This window comes from Pyrgilauda ruficollis, unplaced genomic scaffold (genome assembly GCF_017590135.1).
Source record: "Pyrgilauda ruficollis isolate IOZ18807 unplaced genomic scaffold, ASM1759013v1 scaffold23, whole genome shotgun sequence".
Lineage (NCBI taxonomy): Eukaryota > Metazoa > Chordata > Aves > Passeriformes > Passeridae > Pyrgilauda > Pyrgilauda ruficollis.
In genome coordinates, this window is record NW_024522539.1 from 9,316,942 (window position 1) to 9,343,087 (window position 26,146).

At 37.6% G+C, this 26,146-nt stretch overlaps 1 protein-coding gene across 1 annotated transcript in view; it reads right to left on the reverse strand.

Moving 5' to 3' along the window:
• Positions 1-2,940: 2,940 nt before the first annotated feature.
• Positions 2,941-26,146, reverse strand: part of TRPM7 (transient receptor potential cation channel subfamily M member 7) — a 52,553-nt gene continuing 29,347 nt past the window's right edge. Inside the window, exons 13-40 of the mRNA XM_041468807.1 lie at positions 25,588-25,641; positions 24,909-25,049; positions 24,296-24,430; positions 23,422-23,702; positions 22,724-22,952; positions 21,331-21,486; positions 21,052-21,195; positions 20,342-20,470; positions 19,389-19,673; positions 18,183-18,357; positions 17,468-17,600; positions 16,454-16,638; positions 15,677-15,809; positions 14,490-15,202; positions 12,405-12,481; positions 11,490-11,549; positions 10,301-10,382; positions 9,853-9,923; positions 9,337-9,374; positions 8,363-8,388; positions 7,975-8,025; positions 7,821-7,886; positions 6,935-7,218; positions 6,525-6,607; positions 5,995-6,200; positions 4,966-5,017; positions 4,767-4,873; positions 2,941-4,467 (exon numbers count right to left, since the gene is read on the reverse strand). Coding sequence (XP_041324741.1) covers positions 4,337-4,467; positions 4,767-4,873; positions 4,966-5,017; positions 5,995-6,200; positions 6,525-6,607; positions 6,935-7,218; positions 7,821-7,886; positions 7,975-8,025; positions 8,363-8,388; positions 9,337-9,374; positions 9,853-9,923; positions 10,301-10,382; positions 11,490-11,549; positions 12,405-12,481; positions 14,490-15,202; positions 15,677-15,809; positions 16,454-16,638; positions 17,468-17,600; positions 18,183-18,357; positions 19,389-19,673; positions 20,342-20,470; positions 21,052-21,195; positions 21,331-21,486; positions 22,724-22,952; positions 23,422-23,702; positions 24,296-24,430; positions 24,909-25,049; positions 25,588-25,641 — 4,227 coding nt within the window. The 3' untranslated portion in view covers positions 2,941-4,336. The remainder of the gene's footprint in view (positions 4,468-4,766; positions 4,874-4,965; positions 5,018-5,994; positions 6,201-6,524; positions 6,608-6,934; positions 7,219-7,820; positions 7,887-7,974; positions 8,026-8,362; positions 8,389-9,336; positions 9,375-9,852; positions 9,924-10,300; positions 10,383-11,489; positions 11,550-12,404; positions 12,482-14,489; positions 15,203-15,676; positions 15,810-16,453; positions 16,639-17,467; positions 17,601-18,182; positions 18,358-19,388; positions 19,674-20,341; positions 20,471-21,051; positions 21,196-21,330; positions 21,487-22,723; positions 22,953-23,421; positions 23,703-24,295; positions 24,431-24,908; positions 25,050-25,587; positions 25,642-26,146) is intronic.

The window sequence follows — 26,146 nt, forward strand, 5'->3', positions numbered from 1 at the left end:
CTATAAACAGGTTGTTCTTCAGATCTTTGCTATAAAATGTTACTTAATTCATGTTCGGAAAATTTTAGTAGGTTTTTTTTTCTGGCTGCATAAGTCTGTCCTGGACCAAACTGTCCCCATCCCCAGTCAGACAGTCGAGATGCTGAACGCAGACCCTACACCACCCACATCTCTCACCAACGTTGCTGTTCTTTTTTTAGAGGCTGATGTTCTATCCTGAGGCAGGGCAAAGAACTCTAAAACCACAGCAATCCCCGTAGAGCAAAGATGAGCAGTGCCCCGTGTGTTCAGTCCCGTGTTCCATCCTGTAACCCCAGCTTCTCCTGCCCCAGCCCCTTGTGATGTCACCTGGTAACACTGGGCAGGGAACACACCTGGCCAGACCTGCCTCCATCTCCTTCTATGTGCCAGCCAGAACAGAAAACTTTGGGAAGAGAGGGGCACCCACCCATTCTACTGAGCAGGGAGCTTTGGCCCATCACACCTTTATCCATGATTGCTCACTTGGATTAGGATTTGTTATTGCCATGCTCTGCTGGAAGGGCAGTGATGACCGAGGGTGTTGACTATAAAAGGATGGAGCTACCTCAAAACATCATACTGAATTAGTTTCTTGGTGTTCTGAAGATTTTCCTGAGGGAAAAAAAAAAGGTATGGCAGATGGCTTTTAATTAGCTATGTTAATACAGTTCATCTCTAAATTCCATATGCCACTGAAGAGCAGCAGTTTTTCCCTATTTAACAACCTGGGAAGTAACAATTACCCACAGAAGAGGCCCATGAAGTGATGTAAAAAACATCCTAATCATCTTACTTGTTAAACCTCAAGCAAAGGATGTGTCTGGCACTCCTGGGACAGCTGTCACTGCTACTGACCCCTCAAAATTTCCTAACCATCTTACTTGTTAAACTTCAAGCAAAGGATGTGGCACTCCTGGGACAGCTGTCACTGCTACTGACCCCTCAAAATCTGGTTTAGTTTTGTAAATTGAACTGGATATGTTTATTCCCATTTTTTGTGGAATCTGAATCAAGACTTGGACTTACTATTTTAATGTAGCACGATACACAAATCCACATGGGTGCTACCAACTGCAACCTCTGGGGCTGAGAATTAACTTCCCATTACTCTCACTACAAAGTGGATTATTGCAAGGAAAAGCGTAAATCCAGAAAAGAAATATTAAACCATCAGAACTTTTTTTCAGAGGCCTTGTTGCATATTAGAAAGTCCTACTTTTTTTCCCAACTGGTCTTTTAGGAACATTTGATATGAACTGTTACTACCAAGTCTCCAGCTCCAGTCTTTTTCCCCCCTCTCCAAATTCCTGCACTGTTAAGAGTTATGGCATTAAGTGAGATGCAACCACAAAGATTTAATGTGTTGGAAGTTAGTCAGGCTTAAAAACCAAACCCCTCCTTTTCCAAATCACAAGGCTGCTGAGCAGCAGCTACAAAACCAGCTCCCCAGGAGCTGGTTTTGTATATTTTGCCACTATGCATTTGGGATTGGTTTTCTGAAATGTTTCACCACCTAAATACTGCAAGAAAGTAGTCAACAGTGACTTTGGTGGATTAATTAAAAGTCTAAATTATGTAGCTTATTAATTTCCCTATATGATAAATATTCTTAAATACCTTCCTAGTAGAAAATTCACTGAAGCCTTTCAGATTTTGACTAAAAAAGAATAAGGTTTGAATTATATTCCTCTATTTAAAAGCTAGGTTCTAAGAAGATATGCCAGTACTTTAGCTCTTGAATAGTTATCAGAAGTTCCAGTTCCATCACTTTCCTCCTTTTTGGTAATGTAAAGGAAATTTAAAAGCTAAAGGATCACAACTTCTTCCTATTTATAGAACATTTCAAGACTGATGAGGTTTCAGCAGAGGAGTGACACTTGATGTTCTCAAACAAATTGAATTTCATGGAATAGTTTTCATGTTCCTACTGCCCAACATCAGCAGGATGTGGCACTGTCCAAACAGAGCCAGGCTTCTTTTTCAAACCAACTTGTTGTTGTCCTTTGCCACCACACTTTTCCAATTCCTTCCCTAAAGGGTACTTGACATTTGTGATTTTTTTTCCTGCAAGTACGAGGCAGATCACTTCGGAAAGTCACACATTTCTCCCCCCTCAGTTTAGACATACTCTTCTCATGCAATTCAAGCTGTAAGTCACACAGAGTAAGCCCCTGCTCATGCCAGGCAGATGTACAGAAATATGAACAGTGGTAACCACTCCAAATCCTACAGGCATTTCCCAACCACATTTGTCCCTTTTGGTCTCGAAAAAGCTTCAGGCCTGAGTCACTGCAAGACTGAGCAGAAGGAACACTCCCCATGATCACTCACACCCATCACAAGGTGGTCACATCTGTTTATTTTGCTAAGAAATGAGTCACAAGCAGAACTACTGAAGAGCAGTAACACAGCTAAAAAATAACTGTGTAGTTAAGTATTTGTCAAGAAACAAAGTTTCCCAGCTTTTACAATTTTCTTAAAATGATTTTCTTCTTTCATACACTAAAATTTGGTCACATTTTGAAAACACCAGGCTCCTCTAGAAATCTCTCTCAATTTGCAGAGCCAGTCACACTTACAGACTCAGTGCTGCTGTTACTTGGCATTAGAGAGGTGCAAGTACATTTGGAATATCTGCCCATTCCCTCCCAGCAACAGCAAGTGATGCAGTCAGAAGAAGCAGCTCCTAATTAGTGAAGAGCTATTTTTGACTCATTTACTCATTAATCCCCTCACACGTGTCTGGCAGCTATGACACTTTTCACTTTTTTACCTCCCTAGTTTCTGGTGTTGGCCAAAGTTGTGATACCTCAAAGGCTAACAGCTACTTTGATCCAGCGTGGCAAATTCTACTTTTCTGCATAAAGAGTTACTTAAATTCACCAAAATAACCTTTCAGACTGAGACGGAGAGCAGAAGTCTGTAAACAAGAATAAATTTATTTTAGATTCTTTAAAGATTTAATGATATACAAAATGTATACAGTATTATATCCTTATAACATTTTACCTTTCCCCATCAAACATAAAACACCATTTAAACAACTATTGTGTTCGTGCCTTAGGTCTGTATCTATAAGATACACTACTGAATAAAAAATTTATAGAGCTATATACTGCCCTTTTAATTAAAAATTACAAATTAGTACCTATGTAACAAAAAAAAAATCGCAGCATGAAACTTCAGTTGGACAACAGGTTCTTTTCTTGCTGAATGCTCAACAATATTTGGGACAGTTAAATTACATTTTATTGGCATGAAGGTGCATTGCAATCTCCCGTACTTTACACAACGCTAATCCAACCCTAGTCTCTCTTAAGTAAGTACCACAAATAACATAACATTAAAGATGTTTTCTACACAATTTTAAATACATTTACAAGTTATGTGTACATTCGGTTTCGATATACTGGTTTTAGGAGATCTTTGGAAGGCAGAACTTCTGAAGCAGTCACTACGTACGTACAAGGGAAAGCACTTCCAACTTGTGTTCTTACAAGGCAACTTATTTGGACCAGCACAAACTAATTCTTCTATTAAATATGATTATACCAGTCTATCATGGCTTTGTTACTATTTGACAGTGACTTGATAAAATTGAAATGTGTAAAACAAGAAATTTCATTATGCACAATTCAGGCTCTATTTCACAAAACAAAAGCAACCAAGCCCAGTTTTACAGTCATGAAGCTGAAAGAATCCTGATTCAGGAGACTCTCTCTCTCTTTTGGAACACATCAAGTTCCTACCTTCAACTTCAGTCTATTGGCATCCTATATACACCTCATTTGGCTCTGTCCTCTTCAAAAGGCTAGATTAAAAGACACCTGGTGAGAAATATTAGTGGAACACTTCCGAAAACACTCTAAGAGTACTCTGGCATTACAGAGGTAGGTGCTTTCTCCTGGTTTTGCTCATCAACAGTAAGACAAATGCCAAAAAGACAAATGCTTTACCTTAAAACATCAACTACCAAAATCCTGTTGGTGGAAGGCATATTTCCCACCACAGGACTATCCTCCACTAAACCAAAATAAAATAAAAAATAAAACTTTCTGCTTAAAAAGCCCCTTTAAAAACACATCTTAAATACTTGTCATTATTCCACCTTTAGAACGATCAGCTGCCACGCTGCTCTGTAGATGGTTATCACAAGTCGTAAAATCCTCAGATTATGGACCAGCCAAAATTCCACTTGTAAGACAGTAATCCTTGTTTTGACAAGTCTTTCTTTTCATTATAGTGAGGGAAAGGTAAGTGACAACTTTGTGAGGTTCCACGAAGTTTGAACGAATCCACTGAGTTGGTCACATCATCAAAGCATCAGACGAATAGAATTGGCCGGATCAGAATCTTTGGTGCAGCTTCCAGGCTGAATTGTCAATTCAGGGGCATCGTCCTGAGGAAATATGATCTTGTCAGGTGTGTAGTCATTCCTCTTCAGATCTGTACAAACAGAACAAAGTCATAATGATTACTATGTCTTGAGCTGGTAGAATCAAGGGGGTATAAATGTCTAGCAAAGAACTGGACATGCAAATGCACTTAGGAAGATTAATTCCAGAATATGCACTGTCAAAAAAGGGATGTTTTTATCATAGGTGCAATTAGAAGCCTAAAGTCAAATGACAAAACTGCTGTTTATTACTTGTTCCACTTTAACAGCATGCCTTGACTATTTCATTATGTATCATACAACATCTCATGACATCAGTGTCTCAGAAGGAGGGTCCTGCAGCTCTTACCAGGAAGTTTCAGTTTCCTGCAGCAGGAATTACAGTGGTGCTTTGCTCTGAAGTTTTTTATTGCATCCTCTCCCAGATTGGCTGGACCAAACACCATATCGTATGACCTTAGAAACAAAGTGCACATAAACATCACTTGCACATCTTCTCCTTCCAGTGAAAATTCTATATAATACTTTAAGTCTTTCTTTAGCCTTACCTTTTTTCCCCAGCTTTTATCACAGAGGGATCTGTCAAATTTTCACCAACACCTTCAGACAGCACATGAAGAAAAAGTTAAATCTGATACACTTCTGATTACATAAATATATTAATATTAAAAAGCCTTGGAATCCTTAGCTATGACTTCTCAGCTTTTCCAAGAATAAAAACAGAAAAAAACCCATAACAAACACAACCCAAATTATACATGATCCTCTACTCCTAGAAAACTGCTCCTAAGCAAGCACTTTGTACTTCTCAGATTTCTTCCATCTACTTTTGCATTTCCTAGCTTGAGTTTTCACCCATGAGAAAAATCTCCTATACAGTTCTCACTGCCAGAATATCACAGAGTTCAGGATAAAACCAGCTTACCAAAAAATAGCATTTTTATGTCACATTTCATTAGGAAAAATGTATATATTTATAGTTTCCGTGTTGCTGTAAGATTTAATACTATATTAGAACTAAAAAGCTGGTGAAGGGTCTGGAGCACAGGTCCTGTGAGGAGCAGCTGAGGGTGTTTATCCTGGGGAAGAGGAGGCTCAGGGGAGACCTCATCACTGCCTAGAACTGCCTGACAGGACACTGCAGCCAGGTGGGGGTCAGTCCCCAGCAGCAGGACAATAAAATGGACTGCAGTTGCACATGGGGAGGTTTAGGTTGGATATGAGGTAAAATATATTCACTGAAAAGGTTGCCAGGCACTGTAACAGCTGCCCAGGGAAGTGGTGCAGTCACCACTACTGCAGGGATTTAAAAGGTGTTTAGGGGTGGCCCCTGGGCACATGGAGTGTGCTGGGTTTGGCAGTGCTGGGTAAAGTTGGATTCTGATCTTGGAGATCCTTTCCAATCTTTTTCATAATATGATTAAATAAGAAAATCATAGACCCTAACTAACTAGAAGAAGAAGCACTACATAATGCTTGTTGCTTATTACAAACATGTAAATTCTTAACAAACTGCTATCAAAGAAAAACCCACACAGACCTTGGCCCCAATCCAAGTTTCAAAGTCAGGGCATTACCTTGCAGATCCAATACCAACAGTTCTCCCCTGGTATACTCATATGTCCAGTGGCTGAAAGCCAGCATAACCTCCTCCAGCATGTTAGTTGGGATTATTTCATCCCCATTATTGTTATTATATTTTCTAAACTCTCCAGTCATGCACTCTTCAACTGCAAACCACTGGCCAGCAGAGTGGCAATATAACAGGAAAACTTCCAAGAACCTGGAAAAAATACACTTAATTAATATATATCCAAAATAGGGGTTTATCATTACAATTAGATTTTTATTTGATTTACTAACAATTTAAATACCTTCAAACTTATTACACAAAGACATTTAGATTATCCCACTAGATTAGAATCAGTGCAGAAAATATCAGTGGAAAATACTGCCAAGGACAATTCTGCTTGCCACATTCACAGCAATATTCCAAGACACATCCACATATGAGTATCTTAATATATTTGATGCATCTGTTAACAGCCCTGTAGGCATTGCCCTGAGACAAAAGCATGGAATATAATGGCAGTTTAAATACACTCACCTTGGAGAGTATGGGATGGATTTGGGCTTCATCTGGTTGAATGCAAAGGTGAGCTTCTGTGCTGCTCTCTGCTGCTGAATTTCCTGCGAGTCAAACCCACACCTCATTAGCTGCTTAAGAGAACAGGGAACAGCAGAGAGCCAAGCAGGCAGTGGGAACAGTGTCTATTCCCCCAAGACAGAGTAACAGATTACTTGTTTTTTAAAATTATACCTGTATTTTAAGAATTTGAGCTCTTTGATTAAATAAGCCATCCTGGAGCAGAGTTTTTAACCCTTTTGCTCATACAGAACCCCCCACTAACATTTTTCTTATTCTAATAAGTATATACTAGTTTACAGGTGGGAAAATAATTCCTGTTTAAATATAATGCCTGTCCATGTTTAATAATTGACAAAGATAGAACTTACTCTCAAGCACAAGTGCAACACAGTGTCCTCCTTATAAATGCTTGACCAAGTATTCACAACTTCAGGAAGAAAAGACTTGATGATATAAAGATGTCCTGACTTCAGGATATCGTATTCTGACCACGTGCATACAACTTTGAGAGCTCGACGTAAACCTCCTCCCATCTCCTCTTTACTTAAAAATTCAATTTTAGCACAGAGCCCCAGCTGTGACCAGGAGGACATGCTGTTGTTCAGGATGCTGGGAGAACTCTCTTCAAGGCGATACACAGTGACTGGTTCACCTGCGGCGCAGCACAAAACCAATCACTCAACTGAATTTTCCAAGTTTGAAATGAAAAGCACTGAAAACACACCATTTCTTACAACAAGCTGCAGTATTAAGTCATTCCAAACATCCTGAATTAACAAAAAATTTAAACTGCCCAGTGGGATGACCCCTCTGCAGCTTTTTTCACAGAGTTGCAAAATTTGTCCTCCTGTTTAGATCTATTAATGACACTGTTCAAACAGCACAAACAAGTGCTGTTCACAGTTCAAACAAGTGAAGACAACTTAAAGGAATCCATCCAGAATAGTCTGTTATAAAACTGTTAGTACAATACTACCATCACTGTAACACCATTTCTGAGGACAACTATAATTAAATCTACATTTCATAATTGAGTTGCCCTAGAAAAGGTGTCATACTCACATATATTTCTGAGCATTCTAAAACAGACTTCTTTGAGTTCATTAAGACTTCAGTTTCACACTTGCTGTGAGAAACTGTGAACTTTGCCTTGATCCTTCTATATTAGAAGGATCCAAATCAGAATCCATATAAGGTTTGCTTTTCTTCTCCAAAAGACCACAGAAAACCAGCAACAAGAAATACACTTCTTACCTCTTGGAGGCACAGGAGTGAATGGAATGCTCTGTGATAATCTCATCAGGTTATTTCTTTCTACAGCTAGAGGAAAATTACAGCATTTGTAAAAGTTTAGGGATATTATAAATGTCAATAAAAATACAAGCATTAGTTCATATGAGGGACTGACCTGAGTAATAGTAATTGATATCCATGATAGGCTTGAAAGGAGAAGCAATGCCTGAAAAGAGATTAAGGAGAAAAACAAAGGAAAAAAGGGATCCTCTACTAATTTATGTACTAAAATACCACACACTAAGATTGACTGCCAAGTAACTACAGTTTGAAAAGGATCTGCTGTGAAGATAATTAAATATTGCACTTAAGCCTTTAGTACCTCAGGGGGGAAAAAAATGTAGTGCTTAATGCTTGGCTGTTCATTTAAATTTTTTTAAAATCACAGTATTGTGTGTACAATAACTTCCAAATTACCATCAATTAAATACATTCCCATACAAGACTCAAGCAGTTGGTTATATATAAAAATCTCTCACCTTTAGAGCAGAAAGAAAACTTACCATTCAATGCATCTTCTTCTGATGGCCTGTCAAATGCCACAAAAACAACAGTCACCTTCAAACTTACTCTGTGTGCCCTGATTTTGACACATCATCCTAGGTCACCTTATTAACCTCACAGTACCACTTTTATCCTGTTTTTTGTATCCTATTTTTCAAGGGCAGTACAAGTTTCTTAATTACAAAATAGTAATGGAAAGCTGTTAAGTAATCTCATGTTTTTACAGCTACACTTTAAATACCTCCAAGTCATGCACAACATTATGCTAAGTTTGCATCACAAGAGCTCGTTCCCACAGAGGTGCTTTTAATTAAAACTTGTTCACAACAGCTTACCCTTCTGTTATCAGATAAATAAGGTAATGGCTTTAACAGTTAACTCAGGGGGTAATTGCTAACGAGAGCAATGTCTGCATAAGTTCAGAGGTGGGTACAGTTTGAAAGGCTGGGTAAAGACCTTTAGCAGGAAGCGAGCTGCTCACTACGTGTCAACACATTTTCATGCTCTGCCCTCCAACGTGTGACACCATTAATCTAAGCAGAACCTGTTAAAGCATGATGAGAGCTCAGCCTGACCCACCCATGAGCACCTGCAGCCCAGGCAGCCAACCCAGTCCTGGGCTGCATCCCCAGAAGAGTGACCAGCAGGCTGAGGGGGTGATTCTGCAAGAGACCCCAGCTGGAGCACTGTGGCCATCTCTGGGGCCCCCAAGGTAAGAAGGAGCTGCTGGAGAGAGCCCAGATACTTGGAGGGCTGGAGCCCCTCTGCTCCAGAGACAGGCTGGGAGCCTTTCAACCCAACCCTTCTATGACTATCCTATGATTCCAGTGAATGCATTTGGTTATTAGAAGGAAAAAAGTTTTGTGGGTTTTTTTTTCTCATTAAATACCACTATAGCCAAAGACAACCAGTAAGAAAAACAGATCAACATACAGAGTGATAAAATTGCTTTATTAGTGAAAAGCTTACTTACATTTGACTGCTATTTGAAGGTCTGCCTTGTAGCCAATCCTTTAAAAAAGGGAGAGGAAAAACAAAAAGGGCTTTAGTTTTGTAAGGAAAGCAACAGTTTATTCAGTTGGAGGTGGGGTGGTAATGTGTTTTAAGCTCTTGGAGTACAGCCTGTTTATTGGAAATAAACCAGGCTGTACTGAACTGCAGTTGAATGGAGGAACCCAAATACAACCAAGAAATGGTAACTACAATTAAAAGAATAAATAAAGCTCTATATTCACTACTGTTTATGGATTACATAAGTAATTCTTTTCCTTAAAAGAAAAGAATTTTGATTTTATTTCTACAAACAGAAAACAGCACAGATTTTCATAGTGAGAACATACACAACTTCTTCCCTTAGTGAAAACAGGTCTCCTGTTGCCTCCTAGAACAAGCAAGTCCACAAATCAGTATTACTCTTTATCTGTTTCTTCTCCTTTATTTGTTCAGCTTCTAGTTCTGCTCAAGAATGTCACAAGAGGTTGATACAAACCGTCAGTAAGGCTGCTTTAGAGTCAACTTGCTGCGTGTCTTCACTCGATGCTCTCCTGCTCTTGCTGTACACTACAAATGAAGGAGATTTGTCACTGGACAAAGAATGGCAGCTCTCACTGTCACCTGTTTCCTAACAGTGAACAAACAGACAGCTTAACGTAGCTTTCATGAAACAAGCCTGACCCACAGCTTTAGAAGAAGTCTGCAGTCCCAACTAGATCACTTTGCTTTTTACAGCTCTGGCTGTCCGTGGCAAATCCAAGACAACAGAACTGAGCTGGCATGGCTAGAAGAACCACAAGAAGTAGAAGATTCAAGTACTACCAAACATGAAAATATTTCAAGATTATTTAACCACTTGTGTTTCCGTTTCATCTTCTTAGGATACCCATTAGCAAGGCAAGTCAGGGACAACATTAGGGGACCTGAGCAGGGCCCAGACTTACACTGCTCTGAGTGAGCTGTCAGAGGGTCCGTGAACCCACCACAAGAACTGGATTGTTGTAGACCACTGTCAGTCTGAAGACCCTACCAAAAAAAAAAAATTTACCATCAGTCATCATTACCATTATTGTTTTCAACTACTCCTCTTGCAACCCAGTCTGCCCAGTTTTTCTTTTTAGGACTGGCCAGGATTCTTCAAAATTTCTGGATGTACTTCAAATGCCTCACTGCACAGAAATGCACAAGTTGAGTGCATTAATTCAGTTTAAATGCTCTTCTCACAGTAGCCAGCTGTAACAGTCTCAGGCACACATTAAGACTCCTGACCCACACTGTGCAAGGGAATGTTATAATAGCATAGAACTGCAGAAATGTCAATTACACTGGATTCCTACAAGCACCATGTTCAGCTCATCTGTTTCATCTGTTGTAGCCTTTGTTTGCTATCAATTCTTATATAAGAATATGGCTCTGGCAGAAACTAAATTTCAGTTTGCACCCACTTAAAAGAGCAACAAAATGTAGTAAACTGCTGCCACGTAAAAACCTACGAGTTATGAATGTAACTTCCTTATGGAACTCCTTCATAGCAGTTACACATTGTTGGAATATCTACTGAGATGCCTGCCACGTAAAAACCTATGAGATATGAATGCAACTTCCATATGGACATACTCCTTCATAGCAGTTACACATTGTTGGAATATCTACTGAGATGGTCAACTTTTGACAACCAAATATTTCTTTTGCAAAAAAGGAAAAAGGTGGTTTCATCACAAACTAGGACTGTGTGTAGAGTGGCATAGGGCTAACTCATCTATTAACTCCAGTGGATACCTGACTAACATGTAAAAATTCATTGTGTCCTGCTTTTGATGCCTAAAATTATAACAGTCAAGAAGTTGTTACCATCCTTTTTCACCCTTCCCTCTTACAGAATACACCCCACACACATAAACATACACAGGCCTCTGTGTGTGTATGTGTATGTGTGTCCAAAATGTCTTTCTGATGACTGGTTCTGTGCATAAAAACTATTTCTTTACATCCCTAAACACTAGAACATTTTAGATCTCCGTCAAGGAGACATCCCCTTTACAGATAAACAGAGACCCATGTCTTTACTGGAAAGCATATTTTAGTAAGTGTTGAAAATAACATTCCTAGCAAATGGAAACTTTCTTTACTTACTTGAATTCTGGTTGTCTCTATACCCTCCAATATAGCTTTTTTGAAGTCTTCCTGCTGCTCCTATCAAAGAAAAAGTAAATTGTTAACAATAACACCAAAAAAACTGTGCCAAAAATACATAAAAAAAAACTTCTTTGTTACACATTATACTCATCGAAAGGTTCAGAAGCAGCAACTCAGCAGAACAGAAGCATTGCAAATGGTCATAATGCAATTCTCAGGTGTATTCTCCCCTGAATGCATGACAACTGCAAATAGTAACTTGTACTAATTCAACAGCTACATAGCAAAACCTAGTATTCATATACATATATATACACACACACATACACTGCAGTACTTGGAAGGCAGGTTTATGAATAATCACTTTTCCATCTTAGTAATTTTTATTAAGGAAATTTCTTTAAGGAAATGGAAATTATTCATTTTAGTTTATGACGAGTTTATTAAAAAGCTTTTTCTTCTTGGAAGCATAATGAACAATTTTTGTCACTTTTGAAAATTATATTCACTGTCATCTTGCTTTATAAATTATAAAGTAAATTACTCTAGTCTTCCTAAAAGCTGATCTTGAAATTTATGAGTGTAAAATATTTAGTTGAACACTAATTATGGGATACTTAATTTTATCTCGATTCACAGTTGTAGTCATCTCAGCTTTCATAACCTCAGAGCTTGTTTATTATTTCACTAGTATCCTATTATGAAGCAACAGTACTTGATGGCAGTTAAGGTTACATGAGTTTTCACTGGATTTTTTTTTAATCGTGAAACAGATGCAAAGTGCATTCTGCAATGATTGTGTAAGTTTTTTGATTATATTTGGTCTTAGGCTTTTTCCGAACATAGTGTGACGTTACAGTTTAAAAGAAAATGATCCCCATTAACATACTTGACAAAGCCTTTCATGCTCACCTCAATATCAGCACTTCTTTCCCTCATTTTGCTGGCTGCCTCTTTGAACCGCTGTAGGTCCATGCTGTCTCTGTGACCTTTGACACAGTGAATTCAAAAAGAGTATTCAAAATCAAAGGCAACCTCCAATGTTCTGACCATGCCAATAGTCTGCATCACCATAGCAAAGGGTCACAAACCACCTAAGGTCTGTGTGCCTGTTCACACTAGGAAAGACATTACAAGCACGCTAAAGTGAAGATCGGTGTAACAATATCAAACTACTGCCTTTCCTGCACTGAGGTGTGGAGCATCACCATGCAAAAAGTAAAGCTAATATTTTAAATTTTTACTCAAGCGTGTGCTCCTCACAGGAAAGGAACAAAGCCTGGATTACAGTAATTTTATGTATGCTTGACAAATGAAGGGAAATAGACAGTTTCCTGGAGGTAGCTTTTACAATATACCCTTCATCCTCCCAGTTGCAAGAAATACTTTTCAGAATTTTCCCAATCATGTGGCTTTCTAATGAATGAAAATCTACTTGGCTTCACAATTGAAACCTGCACGGTATCACAAGTGGTGTAAATTGTGGACAGTAAGAATGAAGGGTATGTTCTAAATGCTAGAGATGTCAGAGGACCATATACAAAAACAATCTGGCTCCAGTAAATAAGTATAGTTAGTATTCAAAGTTATTAGTGGTGAAGTACATTTAAAGATTAGATAAGAGTTGTACAATCACTGTCCATAATTTCTGTTTAGCCTTGCTTTCTTTTTTCAACCATGAGGCACTTATACATAAATAGCTAATGTAGGTAACTTCTTAGAAATCCAAGTTTCACAGCAGTAGAATAAACTCTTGTCTAGAGATTTAAATTTATACAACCTCAGCAAATCTCTGGAAAACACTGAGACATCCCTAAAAAACTTTAGCAAGACAACACCTCTGCAGACAACCTGACAATTCCAGATTACAATCTTCTGCTAAACACTCAGCATACTTAAAGCATTATTGACTTTACAGGGATCAGTTAGTAAACCCACACCTGTGTTTTGCAATGAATCTGCCACTGTTTTACCATTCAAATATGTAGGTAACTAACCAAAACCATCCACTTTTTTACTGTTAAGCAGAACTTGAGGGGAGGCAAAATGTTGTATTGAATTAAAGGACTTTGGAAGCTTCCAAAATGACAGCCCCAACCCAGGTTAGCCTAGGCAACAGTGGAAGATCCCAGCTGTAACAGTGTTTAGAAATATAGTATAGGAGGAACCCTCAGCTTGACACAGATACCACAAAGATATTTGTCCAGGACTCCATCAGCCTGAGTAGTGTTCTGTAATCACGTCAAGAAATAGACAATATTTTTGATTTATGCAATCAGAAGGTAGGAGCTTTATAATGACCCACAAAAGGTTTGTCTACAGTGCCCGTACCAAGTTGTACAGCTGCTAATTGCCCAAAACTGCTATGCTCAACAACTGGAAAATGTTTTTCAGAAAAATATTGTCTATGTGACAGAATTATGGAGAAATTATAATTTCAGTTAAAAAAAACATTCAAGCAACACAGGGAAATTAGAGATGTTAAATGCAAAAAAAGCAGAGCAAAATGGTAGAATAAAGTCACCTGCAACCGGAATACACCCAAAATACCATACAATTCTTGATAAGTCAAACCTTGTGGCTTAGATTTGGTCCACAGTTTATGAAGTAGTCCCATAAGGATGTTAGAACATAAATCTCGGGTTTGCAGTTCCATTGCATGGACATGCTGACTTTTGGAAAGTTCATCTTTAATATTCAATTTTCCATGTGAGCCGCCACAGTTGACTGTTGACATCAAGTCGCCAGTTGACAAAGAGAACTTCGTTTGGGGCTTGTTCTTCGCTAACTTGACAGGGGACTGGTGAGCACATTTGTCAACTCTGCAGCTGTAGTTATCATTAGTGTCACTCTCGTCATGAATAAAACCACAATTAACGTATCCTCCATTTTCAACACAAGGTTGGGTGAAAGCAAGGCAAGCAGAGCCAGAAGCAAGAGGATAAGAGCAGCTAATAATGACTTCAGGACATTCAGAATCTACTTTGTTATACTTACCCACAAATGCACCAAATTCTACATTATTATCTCCTTCTGTAGCCTTAGAGAAAACAGTCTCTTCATGCTTTGCTGAAGAATCCAGCTGACTTTTGCAACTGGGTCGAGATGGAGTGCTAACAAAAAACTTGGTTGTTGGGGATGTTACATGTGGCATGCTGTTGGATGAGTTGCCTAATTTTTTATTTTTACTAGATTTTGAGATCTCTGCAGCCTGTATTCGTTGGCGAAGTTCTGGAGGGGAAACAGCATTTGAAAATAAGGCACTGCCTGAGGAACCTGCCTCTTGGAAGTTTTTTTCTTCTCTTCGGGGAGCCAGAGCCAACTCCTGACCAATTGTCTTATGCTGGACTTCTTTGTCATCACGGATGGAAATGTTACAGAGTAAAGCGTTATTACTCTCAAGGCCTCCTTGTGGAAAAGAGCCAAAGACATTTCCAATGCTGTGCTTTTTCCACACAGATGATCTGAGAGAGCCATCCTCAATGAGATTTTGTGCCAAATGTTTTGAAATGCTCAATTCCCGGGTGATTTCATTATGAACCTTGCTGGCTTCTGAAGCTTTCTGGGCAGTCAGTGTTTTCAGAGTATCCACAGTTAGAGCAGACAGATCCTGGAGGTGGCCAATCTGGGAATCTAAAGACTGTAATGACCTTTTAATGTAGTTGACACGATCACCAACTTCCTTTATCTGAATGCACATTTGTTCCACCCTAAGAAAAATCAAATTATGAAGTAGATATGAAAGGTATTTTTCTCAACATGCAAAAACCCCATGATTATAACCATTTCTCTTCATTTAATCAGGGGGAAAAACAACTTTGAAACGTCACAATAATACAACAGCAGTGGACTGTTTTGTAATACAACATTTGTACATACTTCTGAATCACAGAATTAAAACAGCTATCAATAGAGACCTACAGCACTTTCTGAAATTTATCAAAGTTTCTTAAAACATCATGGGAAACTAAATAATACGATTGCCTCAGTCTACTGAGTGCTTCTATAGGTCAAGAAGAAACAATCACATTATCAGTTTCTGCATAGCAATGGAAAGATACCATATAAAATTTGCATAAACACTTTACATTCTTGAGCTGCATTTCTCCCCCTTTAAAGTACATTTAAAAAACCTCTAAGACTTCCAATTCTCTATTCAGAAATTCTAATTGTAAATATTCTACCGTTCAAATGTGACTCGAATCCTCTCCTCACTTCCAGAATGAAATTTATCGTCCTTTTCATTGAAATACATCTCAACACACAGCTCTTCAAAATCATGAAGTTTCTTCTGATCTTCTTCTGTCAGGAAGAGCTCTAAAGAGAGATCAACATTTAAGATGACATATGTAGTGAAGTCGTACAGGTGCTGAAAACTAATAGTCGTAACTCTACAAAGGATGTTAATAATAAAACACTACAATAAAAACAAAACAAGAACCCAACAAAACAATAAACCCTACCAGAGGGCCACCTAAAACCCTTCCTCTCTCACCTCAAAAAAAAAAAAAATTCAAGGTAAAAGACTGACAATAAAATAAAATGAAAACAGTAATTCTGAGAGGATCTGTGCACAATATTATCATTGCTTACGCTCCTACCCTTTAACCCCTCTGAGGCAGAAGCTAGATTCCTTAGCTGGATTTTTTTTTTTTTAAAGTTTCAAAGAAGTTTTACAGAAAGAAAATAAATTTTCTCCAGTAGCAATAACAAGAAATCTAATCTATTTGTTTGTGTGATAGGTTAGTTTTAGTGGAGATTTCTAGGGGTTGGCATTAAAACTCTTGAGAAAAGCACTGTGATTTTCAAAAGAATTATCAGTATTGAAAGCACACAAAATTAAAACCCACTTTGACTTTCTTCACAATACACATTATAATCAAGAACATGATTGCTTTTCTGACAGTTTGCTTTAACCATATCAAAAACAGTACTGCAATTTTTTTGAGAACTGTTCATACTTGGCCCATCTGAAGCCTTGTCTGTCTTTCTTCTTTTACATATACAGCAGAACAGGGAAGCCATGTGGCTAAGAATGATCAGTGGTGGAGGCAGAACAGGTTTTTCATGGTAGGCCATAATGAAATGATAGCGCTGATACTTCCACACAATGTTTGAAATTGCCTTGACTTGTAAATACACGTTGCTGAAAGGGAACAGAACAATATTAACACATCAAGGTGTCTTTTGGGGTGGTGGGGAATTGTTAGTGTTTGTTTAGTGGTTGTTGGATTGTTTGTTTTTTAACACTTTGATAACAATCTTGAATTCTGAAGCCAGTTAAGTAAGAGACAAAAGCATAAACTTGTTTTTTGCTGCAAAATTATTTTTGTGGAAGTTGGAAATACATTCAAGAGAACACCATGATCCAGAGGAAGGAGAGGACTAAAGAAATTCTCCTATCAGGTAACATCTCAGTGTCGTTACTCAGAAATAAATTACACTGAGAACAAATTTCAAGTTTGCTGAACAAAAAAAATAATTATTTCTAACTGAACCCAGAATTTTATATCACGCCATGTTAATTTTGCAGTCTGCCTTCTTGAGTGTTTGTGAGCTGCTTATGCCCATAAATCAAACACTTGCAGAGAACTATAAAAGACAACTTGCTACAATTGAACCCAACCAACTGGAGAACATCAAATGAATTTAGGAACAACAGTCAATAAAGACAAAGAAACAATTTTGTTTGTTTTCTGACAAAGAGAAGTTACAAAATACCTCCAAATTTCCTTGAACTTCTGATTCCCCTGACCTCACAGATGTGACATGAACCAGTCACATCACACACTTCCCTAACTCAGTCATGGGCTTGCAGTGAGGAAGAGACAAAGACCAGCCTTAGAACCTGAAAAAAGCTTTCAGGAAATGGGATTGCTTTGATCTGGCATCAGTTCTTATCTTGTCATCTTATAGCAATGAGATAGCTACTTTTTCAATTATTAGCAAAAATTAACTATTATCTACATACTTACTTGAAAAATGCAATCAGGAGATTAACCATGATTATATACTGTACAAAGAGGTAGACAGCTTGAAGAAACGGGGTCAACCATGTTCCTGGGCCACAGAGATGAGCAACTTTTTCATCAGAATTATTTGCACACACTGTGTTCGGAAAAAAGATACAGAGAAGAAATTTACATCTTTTAGAACTCCCAGCAGGTACAGACAAAAAAAAAAACAAAAAAACAAAAAAACAAAGAAAACACCTGAAAAAAAAGGTCACTTACATTTTGCAACAACCAAATATCATGCACTGGTTCTGCAGTTTGAAATGTCTCCAGACATTTAGGAACATGGTAGAAAAATACCAGAGACAATTGTTTCTGGCTGATACTATGCTACAATCATATTATTGGCTTTTTTAAAAAAGCATAGTACATCACCACAGCCAGAATTTTGTCATGATAGCTGTGAGGTAGAATTCAAAAATCTTGCTAGGAACAGCCTTGAGAGAAATTGTAATTATGTAGTTTTCATTCTAAGCCAAACAAGTTTTAGAAAAGAAAATGAAAAATCAGGTCACATAGTTATACAGCTGCAACCCACAAAAGGGAGATATTCCATTGAATGGAATCAATGCCAACAGTACTGGGGCTTTCAGAAAACTGGAATTTCATAAGATTTTCATAAGACCTTCTCAGAATAAGTTCTCTCTTTACTTGATTCATAATTGCAGTATCTTACCATCAATTTCATAGGCATAGACTTCACCAAAAATCATCCAGTATGGATGAAACACAATATCTCTAGCAAGAGTCCAAGAGGGTGCCTCATCAGGATACAGTATTGCCTTCCTGGGAACACCAAAACTAAGCAGTACAAGTGCCATAATCACCACAATGTAAAACATATTGGCCACCTGTTAACACAAAAAAGTCAGTCAAGTTAATCCTCAAGATCATAAATATGATCTCACAACCCTAAAAACTTTTACAGTGGCAGGGTACACTTGAGAAATTCTATGTATTATATAAGGAAAAGAGTCCAGGACATAAATATTTCACTCAGAAAATTTTGTTAAATAACAAGGCCTATTTAAAAAAACCCAAATTTTCCTGTCCTTTTTTATAATGTATTTAGTACCCTTGGCCAAAGGAAACTGAGAATATTTCCCTTTCAACTTGAATACTATTAGGTACACAAGGAGCAGCTGGCAAAAGAAATATTCCTTCTTAAAGGTACTCAATAGCTGCACAAAAAACAGAGGTAGTTTTCCAAGGGCAGGAACACAGAACCCATGCCTCTTGCAAGAAACCAAAGTGAGAAACGAGCATCTTGATGCCCTTGTTTTTAAGGAATGACAGGGTTCAATTTTGTAATAACCATTTTATAAAGGGAAGAAACACAAAAGCCCCTTCTACATTCAGATATACAGCTCCCAAGCCTTATAATGGGTTTTAACATTTAGAATAGCTACTGACAGCAGAGATAGGTTATTTAATTAAGTTTAAACAATTTTGGTATTTTTAGTGTGAGATGACAAGAAGCACAATCTATTTCCAGTTTTCCATAGCACAAAACCATGAAGGTGCTTCAGGACACTAAAAGAACACAAAGGTTATAGATTTCAGAACTTGGGAAGCTGAATCAAGACATGGGCTTCATCATATTCATTTAAGTCTCTGACATCTGAGAACAAAACAGGCCAGGGAAGGAAGATTTGCCTTTTTTTTACATTTACGTAAGAGGGATAGCTCCATAAAGGAAGCCTCTTAATTAGTGCTTCTTTGGAAACCCTTTAAGGTATATTGCACCTAGCTAATTCTGCACACCAAGTTGTTACCCTAATACAGAAGGACAAGAAACTTCTAACTAAATAGAACTATTGAGAGAAGCTGTAAATGGATGCAGTTGGGGGGGGAAAAAATCAGTAACAAACAGAGTACTTACCATTTTCCCAATCATCATAACATAAGGGCCAGCCTGTTGATTTACAGCTAGAAAATCCAGTAATCGCACATACCAAAAAATTATATTGAGACAGTATGTTATTCTTCCAGCAACAAAGACGTAATTTTCTCTGTAAGTGTTTTCTCCAAAATTCCCCTTGGCTCCAAATCTTAACGCAAACCCGATGAAGAAAGTGACAATGGCAACTGTGTCACTGATATTGAAGTAATCACTGAACCACACTTTGATCTTCTGATTAATCTTCCCAGCCTCTGACATAAAAATCTGTAAAAGAAATGAAGGTCAGGACAGCTCATGTTTATTGCACAGGGACCAATAGTAAAACATGTGAATCACTAGCATTTTTATACTTGCAAAAATATAATAGTTATTCAAATGGAGACCTCTTAAATGCTGAGCAATCAAAACCAGTGTTTAACTGTGTCAGCTTCACAACAAGGAAAGGAGGGTTTTCCTCTGTCTAACCAATTTATTAAGGAATTTTGGATTTAGTGGGTTTTGGTGATGTTTTTAGTTCTTTTGAGGCAGTTACTGTGACAAAGATGAACCCTATCTGCCTTCACTTGAGCCTCAGGTACCAGGTTAAGGGACTAACTTTATCTCTCCCATTTAAAAATTATTACAGAACATCCATAAAGTCTCTTGCTGACAAGGAACATTGTAGTTATGATGGCTCTCCTGTGTCACTAAAGCTTTTTTTTTTTGTTTTGGTATCTTGGTCATAGCACTGGGGTAGAGCCTGCCTGACAATCAAATGCACATTTTACTAAGCCTCCATCTAGCAACCTATACCAAGCTTTAAGAAAAAGGTATTAAATCATGTACTCTGATGCGTGAAGTTTCTTAAGGTTTCTTGTTTACAGAATAATAGTTTAAAGGATACTGTTTGAACTGACAAAAAAGGCTAAAATCCCAGATTGTTACAGGCATACCTCACGAATTTTCTCAATTGCTGATGTGAAAATATAAGCAATAACAATCCACTCCTGAACAGATGGTAATTCTTCCATTTTTACAAGAACCACAAAAGTGTAGAGCATGAGGAATCCTAAGTATGCCAACTAAAAAATGAAATAAAACATATACATATAATTACTGAAGGATCCTTTCAAGATGTACATGGAATCTTTTGATGTGGTATACAATAGAAGCTTGCAGTTGGATTACAAGACTGTATTTACCCCTTTAAACAGACAAGTTATTATTTATAACGGGATACAAACATTTTCATCTTAGAAAAGGAAAAATAGCTGTAATAAGCTATTTATTGTTAGCAAAGCTTTGCTCTTATTACAGCTATTTTCCTTTAGTACAAATTCTAGTATTTCTATTACAGTGATTGAAATGAAGCTGTGCATGCACTTGAGACTAATACATGGTTATAGAACTCCTGCTAGCAACTGATGAAAATAATTACTCAGAACAGAATTAAAAAACCCCAAACCACAGGGCACAGCACGTGCTTATGCAGTTTCATAAAATGAAGTATTTCTCATTTCCAGCTCAGCAAGGTAAGGGGTTTTCTGTCTGCTTTTTGGATAGTGCTTAACATTGACTCAATCAGAGCTACACGTTGGGAAAATAACCCAAAAATCTGTGCTACACCTCCAAATAAAATACACACTATACAGAAAAAACTCACCGTATTAAACCAAAACTTCACGATTGGAGCATGATAAAATGCATAAAACTTCTGTGTAATTGGGAGCCTTTTAGGTTTTGCTGGAGTCTCCATGTCATGCTTTTCGAAAGTACTGTCCAAGATCCTCACTTCTTTAAAAACCTCCTAAAATAAAAAACCTGTTAACTTCCCACACAAAAATACATTCTTTCTGGCATGAAATTTCACTTCTTTGAGTTAAAAATGTAATTATTTAAGTGAGGAATATTGCTTTTAATATGTCCCCCTGCCCGACATTACCATAGGTATTTCATCTGCTGCAGTCTGGAAGTTGTTCTCACTGTCATCCATTGCCATTTGATGTGCATCTTGAGACTGAGGAATGTGTGACATTTCAGCCTTGGTCTTATATTCCAACAGCAATATAGCAGGAGGGAGTAGAATACTCAGTATCACCTGGAAAAGATGAAGACTAAGTGTCAATACTTCACAACTACATCAAAGCATCAGAATACACCAACACAGAGAACAGCCTTTGAAAATATATTATCTAAATTCACTTGCTTGCTATTGAGGGGAAAACTGTAGAAAACAATTAGTTATTACTTGTGTATACACTTAAGAGCTTAGGATCACATATACAGAGTGTTTCTTGACTTGAAGACATAGGAAATGGGAAAAGCCAACAAATTCCAAAATTCAAAGCTACTAGAAAGAATGTGCTTCAAGCCTGAAGACAGAGATGTTCTGCTCACACTCTGTTATTTAATCCACTCCCAGAAGCCTTGGAACAGTGTTCAAGTGTATTTTAAAAGCCTGTACCAGGTTGTGGTTTGTGGGGGAAGAGGGGAGTGGCGTATGTTTTGTTTGGGATTGTTTTGGTTTTTTTTCAATTTATGGTAAAAAAATGAGCTAAGGTATAGACGAAGAGAGTAAGTGAAAGCTATTTACTGTCATTAGCCTGTTACAAAGCAAGCAAGAAAAAGTTAATCAGTTATCAAAGAGGATTTTAGTAGGTCACAAGTTAAATGATGCTTGTAGGTATTTTGTAGGAAAGTTCTTTCACTTTATTTCTAGCAACAATTAGGTATTGGTACCTAATTTCTCAAAGAAATATGCAACTCCCAGTTTGGTTCAATTGATCTATATCAATTATCTCTGTCTAGATCATAACTGATCTATATCACACAAAGGGCACCACTGGAAAACCTGTCCCTGATTTGCCTGCCCTTGTTTTGTTTTGTGCCCTGCTTTTGCTCAGTTCCTCCAAAATAGGATATTCACAAAGCTTTTTTACATCAAGTCTTATGTGCTCCCTGTAAAAAGCCAAAATGCATGAAACTACAGTCTTTTGACAGGTTTTCCATCTGTTAAGGATTGTTACTACTATGTTTTTAGTAGTGGATTAGTATTCACATGATCTCTTTAAGCCTCTGATTAAAGGCTACTTGCCTGGTTTTTGCCTTCTATATTTCTGTACCTTATTTGAAAAGATAATAGAGTGTCAAAAGAAGCGTTTACAACAAATATTCCAGTTTTGATTATGTTATAGGAGACTGGTTTACAGGATTTATTAATAAAAGCTATAGTTGTGAAAGCTTTACACTAACAGCACTTAAACACACACTTTTCTTCCCTTTAAACATAAACTCCAATGACCCTTTTTACACAAATAAACTGCAACAGTGCTTACTTTGTACCATGAATTCTTCCTCATGTTCAGCCTTCCCATCCACATATCCGATAGCAACATCTGTGTGCAAGTGTGTGCTACAAACGGACGGAGCCTCGAGGACACTGCCAGCTTCAGACAAGTGGAGTTGCTCCAGTTTTTAAGCTCATAAGTCAGTAATTTCATGGCCATAGTTTCATCTTGTCGGAAGGACTGCTCTAACAGCTCAACTGCCAGCTGACCAAACTCACTAAAATGAAGAAAAAACCAACAAAACAAAGCATAGTACCTATAGAAATGGCCAGGAGTTTAGCAAGAATTTTCCTGCAAAAATTACCAACTTGCATAACTTGAAGGGACTATAATTTGTCCCTCCTGTACAGACACTGAAATTTGTAACCACAATAAATCAATCTGTGACTTCTGTTAAAAACATCTGCATGCTAAAACAGCTATTAAAACACACAAAGAAATTACAGAGAAGAAAATAGCACACTGAATTTCCTTTTAATTTTACTATAAATCAAGACTTTTAACAGCCCTCAAGAAAGAGCAATATCTAATACAAAGCTGCTACTAGAGTTCCACTTAAACCTTTTTGCAAAACATAATTGTCTTCAAGTGTGCTAACAGAATAATTTGTGTTCTGTTCAAAAGTAGCCCACTACTTTTATTACCGAGGTCAAGAAAATATTTTGAACAATAGGAATGTAATTTACTTGGAATACTGTTTCAGTTCTTCTGAAGTATCATCAACAAGGTCACTTTGTTTCGCCTCATAAGCCATGGACCGATAGACTTTGCAAGCCACCAAAGCTTTGGCCATGGACTCCTCGCCGTGCTGCCAGAAGAACAGGGCCATCTTCTGCCTCTTCATCAGCACTGCCCACAGCAACAGCTCGTTCAGAGGATAAGCAAAACGTCTCGTTTCAGGGTCGTCTATGTCAACTATTTCATCTTTGGTTCTTTTCTTTTTTCCCTCTTCTGCACCAGTGTCAATCTTGAAAATGAATCACAAAGTCACATTTTAAGTCGCTATACTTGATCATTATTTAAATTGAAATATAATGCTGAGTGATCCAATACCAGATTATAAATAATTATAAAAAGAAAAAGCATTTTTTGAGAACTTGAAAAGCAGCTGGAACTTTTGTTCAAAAACATCAGTTGAGTACAATTCATTTCAATAACTGTGAGTCTGAATTAATTTGAATTATAGATCAAAGAAAAGCTGTAACCAATATACCTACATATAAATAAAAAAATTCATGGAAACTGCTTGTAGTAGTAACACATGGCCAAATCTTGCTCCATCTATTAAGCCATGTGAGTCCCACCTTCATTACTAGAACTCTGTCAAAGATAAACTTTCTGGTCCCTAACATATCAAAGCTCATCCACAAGACTACTATACAGAAAGAGAAACATCCTTTACAGAACCCAGTAAAAAAGCTGCAGCTTAGAAACAAGTACAAAAGCAAGGCTGAAATCCCAGCTTTACCAAAGTCAATGCAATTGCTGCTACTTGCACTCCAGTGGCACTTGAAATAAACCTTGAATTAAACCCCACCGTGTTCCCCTCACAGCGCTCACCTTTGGTTTGTACGGCTGCGCGGTTTTGATGAAATGATTATGGCGCATTTTTTCTTTCTTGTCTGCCCTGTTACCAAAAGCCTCATGGCTTTTACACATCTGAGGAGTGGTACTTGAAGGATTTCGCCCAGATCTCTGCAACAAGGAGAAGAGGTTTGGTTACTGAAACATGGATGAACATAAACACAACAGCCACAATTCTCACTGCATATTTAACATGGTTTGTTGTTTGTTTTCATTGTTTTTATGAAGCCACTAAGTGGGCAGTTAGACTTGTTGGTTAGTGTAGCTTGCACAAGAAGCTAAAGTATCTGCATCCCAAGCCCTAATGAATCTGCATGTGCAGTGTCCTTTCTTCCCCTATGAGCAGGAAAAGAGGGAATCACAGAGAAGGAATTAGGATATGCAAGAATAAGGTTGAAGAGAACAAAAGCTGTTGTTTGCCCTCAATCCCAGGACAGTTCTCAGCTGCTTCATAGTCCTTACTACTGCATTTAAAAGAACCAGTCCATTGACAAGAAGAACAAACCAACATGGATTCAATCACTGCACAAAAGACAGAGGTTTGGGGTTTCTCAGGTGAGAACAGACAGGCTGTACCCCAGTGACGTACCCGATTGTTCCCGCTGAGACTGTTGTATATCGCTCTGAAGCGTTTCCTCGTGTAGGTGCATCTGTAGGTGCCTCCCATCAGATATTCAATAACCAGTCCCACATCAATCAGGTTGATTTTATATCCTGGAGGAAGATTTCCCTAGGAATACAAAAGGTATTATATTAAACTCACTTAGAGCATTTCTACATGTTTTATCACAGTTCTAAATAATAATTTTTAAAAAAAGAAGCCTTTCATGATAAAAAACCCTCCAACATAAAACCCAAAAAGCATCTACATGACTTACCAGTTATTATTTTTCAAGAAAGACCAGGTTATACCTTTTCTACATGAACTCCCCTAACAGAACAGATACACAATTCCATTGATGGGGGAGGCACTGGGGTTTTTTTGTCTATTGTTTTAATAGCCAAAATTTCTCCATGCTGGAAGCATCAGCTTTCAATCCCCTCAAGAAGGAAAACAATCAAAAGAAAGATGAAAGACAACATTCTTTGGGTTTAACATCTTTTAGGCAACAGGGCACCAAGCACAGAACAGAAACATTGAAAACTACCTAAATGTCTGCAGAGGTAGCTTAATACTTAAAATAAAATTCCATTAATAAACTGCAGATCAAATTGATAGTTACAAAAAATAACTGGTAGTTTGACAGATTTTTACATGGACAGCATACCTGTTTGACGTCCCGAACAAGATGAAAGAGTGTTGGGTTAGTTGGGCCTTGTTTCTTCATAACAAAAGGGAGGGAAAATTTGGAATGAGAAATTAGCATATAACAGCAGCACCATAAGAGGTTAATTTTAAAAACTAATTTAGAACATAAAAATATAATAAAATATAAATAAATATAATAAATAAATAAACTTCTCAAGGAGGCTACTCTACAGAGCTTTATTAGCTAAAGAATTAATTATTTTTTCTTTTTTTGTCAAAGCAGACACTGACACTGTTAACACAAACCTAAGCCATATTTGTGTACTAATCACATCAGCTAATTTTTGGTGGAAGGTTCTTTGTTCTGTCTTTGGATACTATTCTCAAAATTACCTTGGAATTCTTAGATCAACACTGACAGTAACAAAATTTTTCTAAGTAATAACTATGCAGCTGACAAATTAAACTCTTCCTAGAACTGTTATGATGTTAACTGCTACAGACAGAATCCATCCTATGAAGCCCTATAGATCTCAGATTCTGGGCACAAGTTTCACCCACATGACTTTCTCTCATTC